The sequence below is a fragment of the Pyxicephalus adspersus genome, chromosome 9 (assembly GCF_032062135.1).
Source record: "Pyxicephalus adspersus chromosome 9, UCB_Pads_2.0, whole genome shotgun sequence".
NCBI lineage: Eukaryota > Metazoa > Chordata > Amphibia > Anura > Pyxicephalidae > Pyxicephalus > Pyxicephalus adspersus.
In genome coordinates, this window is record NC_092866.1 from 177,862 (window position 1) to 185,350 (window position 7,489).

Consider the following 7,489-nt stretch of genomic DNA (forward strand, 5'->3'; position numbering starts at 1 on the left):
CATCCATGATGGGAATATGAATGGAGCTTCTGTCACCTATCAGCTGGAACCCGGCCATTCACCTCTGGCACCAACAAGGCATTTTAACCCATAAAACTGCCCCCTCTTTGGCTTTTTTCCCCTTTGTCAGATCATTCTCATTAAACCCCCCAAAAAGTTGTGGGTGAAAATCCCTGTGAAATTCTCCTGCCACGTACAGTCACTGAAATCCCCTTTCTGATGCCCAGTTTAAGCAATGTCTACCTGACTAAATGCTGCCCTGTGATTGGCCAATTGTGAGTGATGTGACCTGTGTGTAGGGGAAACGTCCCTCCCCACCCCCACTATACAATCCACCATCCATTCATATTACCACCCCATAATACCCCACCCCACCATGGGACAGCTATGGGGATAAGACCATCTGCAAGGGGGGAAAAAGGAATAAACGGTAAAGTGGGGCACAGAAAAGTAGGTGGGGGGGGCACAGAGAGAGATGCAGGTAGGTGGGGGGAGCACAGAGATGCAGGTAGGTGGGGGGGGGCACAGAGATGCAGGTAGGTGGGGGGGGGCACAGAGATGCAGGTAGGTGAGGAGGGCACAGAGATGCAGGTAGGTGGGGAGGCACAGAGATGCAGGTAGGTGGGGGGGGGCACAGAGATGCAGGTAGGTGAGGAGGGGCACAGAGATCACAGAGATGCAGGTAGGTGGGGGGGGGCACAGAGATGCAGGTAGGTGGGGGGGCTAATACCCAGCGAGGATAGGTGACTGAGGGAGGGTTAGATGAAGGAAAATGGGGTCACCCTACATAACATGGGGGAGAATACCCCACACAGGGACAGCAGACACAGGATCATAAATCATGTATTTTATTTAGGGGGTAAGGGTACACATCAGGGGGGGAGCGCTCCGTTTTGCCCTTTTCTTCACAACTTTGGCAATGGTGACCACGCCAAGGAGAAGGATTGCTGCCGCTGCAGAGGATGCTGGGAAGATGAAAGGACTCAGACCTGGGAACAAGGAAATACATAAAAGGGAAATTCTTAGCCCAAAATCCTCAACTGTATCTGCCAGCAGTAACCCCTCCCCCACAGGGCAGAGAAATGGGGTAGTATACAGAATGGTAGGAGTGGATAAATTATCCCTACAGTGGGGGAAGAGGCAGATTCCTTAGGGACAGCCTACCCCAGAATTACCCCTCCTATTTGTAACCCATTCCGGGCTTCAAGGAGCTGTCCCTCTTTTGTGCCCGTTTGCCCTTATCAGCCATATGGTGAGGACCCTCTCTGTGTGATTGGCTAGTTAGTAGGGCAGGAAGGACAGAAATGGGCAGAAGGTCTCAAAGTCATCAGGACTGTACAGATCCCTGGATACATCCCGCTGTAATGGCGCCACCTAGTGCTGTCTGCATCCCCTACACCATACGGAGCTCCCGCCCACTAGGAGCTGTTCATTGAGGTTACGCCCCTGCAGTACATCCGTAACCTGTCCACCTTTCATTACCCAATTCTGGTTTGCCGATGCTGGACACGGAGCTCCTGCTCATTCGGATCGGACCGCACGACACCACCTTCCTGTACGGGTCACTCAGGTCCCGGATGTGTCGGCTGTTGCTGGTTTTAGGCTGGAAGAAAACTGGAATCAGATAGACATCTCGAGTCCATTGTATGAGCCCAACAAGGCCAATAAAGAATAAGAAAATCATTGTTATAATAAAATCGAAGTCACTTGCACATTCTCTTACAACAAAGGGTTAAAGATCAAGAACTTGTCTCCAGTTTACACCCCACAAAGGGCGCCACATCACCACCAGGTAAAAAAGAAGCCTCACCGGGTCGGGGCAGTCGCTGTCATTGGCCTGGTACAGCCAGACTCGGCAGTGCAGGTAAAATTCTGGGAATTTCACAAAGTGAAACATCTGCAGGGAGAAGCGGCTCACCGATTCGTTCCCGGACTCCAACATGGTCACCGTGGAGTCATTGGCCAGCCTGCAGAGAGGACATTTCATCATTTAAATAGGTATTAAATCCCTGCAAAACCTCACCATGGGGACCTTCGGACCTGACCCCAGGGCGACCTCCTGACAAGCCCAGCCACTAGGGCGACCTCCTGACCCGACCAAACCCAACCCTAGTGCCACCTCCTGATCGGACCCAACCTGATCCCTCTGACCAGACCCCATCCAACCCTAGTGCTGACTGGACTTAACCCCACTATAGCGCCACCTTCTGACTAGACCCAACTCAACCATAGCACCACCTCCTGCTTGGACCTAACCCAACCCTAGCACCACCTCCTCACCGGACCCAACCCGACTCTAGCACCACCTTCTGACTGGACCCAACCTAACCCTAGTGCCACCTCCTCACCAGACTTCACCTGACCCAAGTGCCACCTCCTGACTGGACCTAACCCACCCTTAGCGTGACCTCCTTTCCAAAAAACACCTCCTAGAGCCACCTACAGCTATGATTCTCTTCCAGACGCACCTAAACCTTGTGTGAACTGCTCCAAAACCAGGGCTGGGACACAGTTGATGGTACAATAACCCCCAGAACCACCTGCACTCCTTACCCACTGGAGATGATTAGGTGTCTAATCTGGTCATCATGATTTGACCCTGGCGTGGCCCAGCACTCATCCAATCTTAGTGTGAAGAAGTCTTGAGGGTCATGTCCAATGATTTGCAGCTGGACGTAGAGCTTGCCGGTAAGTGGGATGATTGGAGGATAATCATAGGGATCCAGAAACTGTGCAGAGGGGTGAAGGGTCATACTAACATTAAATTCCCCTTCCTTCACCATAAAGGTCACCAGCCTGAAATGAAGAAGATGACCAGCATGACAACTACACCCAGGCATGAGGAGAGCAATGTGCTCATCTATAGAGAAGGTCTGCCATCATTAGGAAGACAAACCCCCTCCCCATCTACAGACCACGTGACCAACCTCTGTTCACGGAACATGCAGTGATATTTACCAATCACCCTCCCCCTCTTTGGTGAAAGGACACCTCAAAAATGTCACTAGAAATGAAGCAGTACAATATTCCAGAGGGTAAAATTGTAAAATTACAGGTGCTCTTTAAAAATTATGGGGATGAACATGTAGCCTTCCTTCCAGTCCTGACAATCCACAGAACCCTCCCCAGCCCATCTAGACCCCCCAGAACCATCTCTAATGCAAAGCAACCTTAAAAGCATTCCTAACACACCCGTGCCCCTTAGAGACCTTATCCCTCACCCCAAGTGAGCCCCAAAAGCCTCCCCAATCACACCTGACAACCCCAAAAGCCTCCACACAACAACCTCTAGAAGCCCCACCACCACAGTTGCAAACCCCCAGACAATTTTTTCCGACATCTGGGGATATCCAGAAGCCTCGCCACCACACCTAGTGACCTTCAGTAGCCTCATCATCATGCTTTGTTACCCCTGAAGCACCCAATTTAAAACAATGGTTACAACACATACGAGGAACTGGTGAGCAAGGGGTACGGCAAAGACACAACTCGATCATAGTGGTAGACACAAGAGAAGGAGATCCGAATATTGGCAGATCGAGATATGGAATCTCTGGGGGTCTCCGGTCGCTGTGATATAAATTCTGTGCTGAGCTCGTTGGAGTAGATGAGGTGAGTCCCATTAACCTGATGAAGAAGAGGTAAGTCTCAGGAAAAGTGTTTCTCCAATTCCATAACCCTGATAAATAAACCATCAGATGGGGGGAAGCCTCCGACTGAGGCCATATTCCAGCTAAGACCGCTCATCGGTGACAATCTTCACTGTTGGGCTTAGTCATCCATGAGTCAGGATGCAAAACACGAATGTGATCACTGCAATTTCCCTGAAGCAAAGGGCTCCACCAGCACAGGTGGTGACTAAGAGAGCCTGTCATAGCTCCAGGATGATGTACCTTGCCAGGAGATTCTTCCCCTCCATTATATCCCCCAAAAACAATCCAACCACCTACCTTCACCTCTGTCCCACACTGTGTGTGGTTCTCATGCGTCAGTGTGATGGAGATATAAAGTGGCGACTCCACTGATGTGCACCTCCCACTGGAAGTAAGAAGGGTGGAGAAGTTTACACTCAGCTCGTTGAGGACGGCCTTCAGAACCTGAAGCTTCATCCCATGCTGGTCACACGTCAGGTCCAGCCTCATGTCTGGGGAGAAGAGACCAAGGTTTGTAAGACGCCTGCCATACTGTACATGAAGCACATTCCAAACACGTCGTCATACCGTACTAGTCACACACCCATATATGGAACACACCCAAACACCCCACCATACCATATATGGAACACACCCAAACACCCCACCATACCATATATGGAACACACCCAAAAACACTGCCATTCTGTACATGGAACACACCCCCAACACCCCATACCATACATGGAACACACCCAGAGCACCCCGAAATACTGTACATGGGACACACACCATACACCCCACCATACGGTACAGGGAACACACCCCTCCATACAGTACATGGAACCAACCCCAAACACCCCGCCATAACTTACATATAACACACCCCAAACAGCCCGCATAACTTACGTATAACACACCCCCCTATACCATACGCGGAACACACCACAAACATACCACCATACCACCACATCATGCAACACAATACAAAACTATCAGAGGTTGGCCTTGTTGTGGTAGTTGTGACCCCCACTGACCCCATTTTTTCTAAAGAAACACCCAATGATTGCCCACCATCATCCCAAGGGGTGGAGTCCCTGCTAAGGATCACACCAACACAGAGTTATGATGATCTCAGTCAAAGCCAGTGCTGTATAGGTGAAAATGGGGGAACTCCGCACACAGCACAGGAAAAAGACCCACACTAGGCCCCAACCCCAATCAGGATGCACCCAGACATGTGGCTGTACTTGTTGGAGAAATTCCATTTAAATACCCATAGTGGAGTCTTTGTACAACACTGCAGAATGTGTTTATGCTATATATCAAAGCAATCCCATCTGGTAAAGTGTTGTCACTGGAAAATGCCGAGCCATAGAAGGAATGACTGCGGAGTAAGATCAGAAACCATGGAGTGCATTGTCAGCAAGGCCAAGCCCTGAAGACATCCCCAGATCCATGGACTAACCCCTGTTCAGCAGAACTGCTCCCCATACCCAGAGCACCTTATAATATATGGAGGGAAGCAGGAGGAGTGAGACTCCAGTGGGGAGGGGCGGGGGAGGTGATCCATTCCAGGGAATCCACCTAACATTGAAACCTCTTCAGTAGCCACACAGCTGGCATGCCGCCTCTACCTTGGCACTTGTTCCCGATGAATCCCGGGGTACACAGACAGTGATGGGATCCCTCCTCCAACACACAGGTTCCTCCATTCTCACACATGTGGGGGGCGCAGTATTCACCCACGGTGGTCACCTGCCTCTGGGTAGCTGGCCAGGGATCCAGGTAGAAGAGCCGCACGCTGGGGTCACCTTGGTCTGTTTGGGGGAGAATTCCCATATTGTGAGAGCCATGTGAAATCCCCATAAGAATTAGGGGCCACCCCCACATCACCTCCCCCTCCATGGCGCCCCTAAAGCAAGGCCACAACGCATATCGCCTGCCCGCAATGGGTGACGCCGCAACGCATATCGCCTGCCCGCAATGGGTGGCTCCCCAACGCAAACCGCATGCCCGCAATGGGTGACCCCGCAACGCATATCGCCTGCCCGCAATGGGTGGCTCGTCAACGCAAACCGCTTGCCCGCAATGGGTGACGCCGCAACGCATATCGCCTGCCCGCAATGGGTGACACCGCAACGCAAACCGCTTGCCCGCAATGGGTGACACCGCAACGCATATCGCCTGCCCGCAATGGGTGACACCGCAACGCATACCGCCTGCCCGCAACGAGTGACACCACAACACATTCTGCCTACCCGCAATGGGTGACACCGCAACGCATACTGCCTGCCCGCAATGGGTGACACCACAACGCATTCTGCCTGCCCGCAATGGGTGACGCCGCAACGCATACCGCCTGCCCGCAATGGGTGACACCACAACACATTCTGCCTGCCCGCAATGGGTGACACCGCAACACATACCACCAATCAGTTGTTCTAATTGAGATTCATCCTTACCATGAACGACATCCGGTGACACCGGGGTCAGCAGCATCAGTGTCAAAGCAAACACCAAAACACCACCTGCAACGCCTGACATCATCACCTGCAGGAGAAAGAGACGGCTCATGGCCTTTTCTATCCCCATCCTGAAATTACGCCCCAACTCCTGACCCACACCCAGCTCACAACACTACCATCCAACTCTAAGGAGGGAATACCAGGAAACAGCAGTGATTGGGGTACAACACCGGGCCAGAGGGGGGACACAACATAGGGCTGGGGGGGGGAGGGGTTGGGTACAATGGAAGGCCAGGAGAGGGGTTGGGGTACAATGGAGGGGGCAGAGGAGGGGTTGGGGTACAATGGAGGGGCCAGAGGAGGGGTTGGGTACAATGGAGGGGGCAGGGGAGGGGTTGGGGTAGAATGGGGTAGCTGTAGTTGCCCCTTCATTTTTTTTTACCTTTACAATATTCTTCCCTCCTGCACAGCACTGACCCCCCTCCCCCACTCTGACTTATTGACTAGGAGCTGTCAATCATCACGTGCCCCGCCCCCAGTGTTATTTGGGATGAAGATGATTTGTGGGCTCAGGTTATACAGATCTCTTCTTTGGTTTCACAGACTACATTTCCCAGCAGCCTCTGCGGCGACTCTCACTTCCTATTTCTGGTACTGTTACCACGGCAACCGTACACAACTTACCCTACAGAGATACAGGTGCTGTATAAACAGAAGAAAGGTCCCATAACTCTCTCTGCGCCCCCTCTGTAAAAAGGTACTGGGGAACATTTCTGGGCTGTGTACTTTCTTACATGGGGGACATACCATATGTACAGGGGGTTGTACTGTCCCCAGAATATACAACACTACTATATATGTCACCCCCAGATTATACAACACTACTATATATGTCACCCCCAGAATAAATAACAAGTATCTGTTCTTCAAGCCATGTATAGTGCAGCCCCAGTGGGCGTTAACCAGTAGACAGTATTGGGCCATCGGGCATTAGCCAGAAGACGTCTAACATTAGCCAGCAGGCCCTAGCCAATAGGTATCATGTAGACGTCCAGCATCGGCCAATAGAAGCTCAGCATTGGCCAGATTTGGTCCAGCTGTGATATATGATAAGGAATGTCTCGGGAATAGAGCTGCCATCTTTTACTTAGCTTTATGTACACCAGGGGTAGGCAAACTTCGGCCTTTAGGCCAGATACAGCCCAATAAGAAGATGGGATCCATAGGGAGATGCGATCCATAGGGCTATGAGATCCAGAAGAAGATGAGATCCATACGGGGATGGGATCCATAGGAAGATGAGATCCATAGAGAGATGAGATGTATAGAGAGATGAGATCCATAGAGAGATGAGATCCATAAGAAGATGAGATCCATAGAGAGATGAGA

At 51.4% G+C, this 7,489-nt stretch overlaps 2 protein-coding genes across 4 annotated transcripts in view; both read right to left on the minus strand.

The window, feature by feature from the left end:
* Positions 1 to 7,489, minus strand: part of CCDC102A (coiled-coil domain containing 102A) — a 53,749-nt gene that overhangs the window by 21,526 nt on the left and 24,734 nt on the right. The gene's annotated exons all lie outside the window — the stretch shown is intronic.
* Positions 833 to 6,181, minus strand: LOC140338104 (pancreatic secretory granule membrane major glycoprotein GP2-like). 2 transcript variants are annotated; one of them, XM_072422155.1, is made up of 8 exons: positions 6,098 to 6,181; positions 5,270 to 5,452; positions 3,951 to 4,144; positions 3,452 to 3,627; positions 2,554 to 2,796; positions 1,811 to 1,967; positions 1,483 to 1,603; positions 833 to 989 (listed from the first exon to the last, which is right to left on the minus strand). In XM_072422155.1, exons 1-8 carry the CDS (start codon positions 6,177 to 6,179, stop codon positions 853 to 855), a joined length of 1,293 nt encoding a protein of 430 aa, XP_072278256.1. In that variant the 5' UTR covers positions 6,180 to 6,181; the 3' UTR covers positions 833 to 852. The 2 variants fall into 2 exon arrangements, with proteins under 2 accessions (XP_072278256.1, XP_072278257.1); XM_072422156.1 differs by lacking the exon at positions 5,270 to 5,452 and having other exon boundaries at positions 6,098 to 6,162.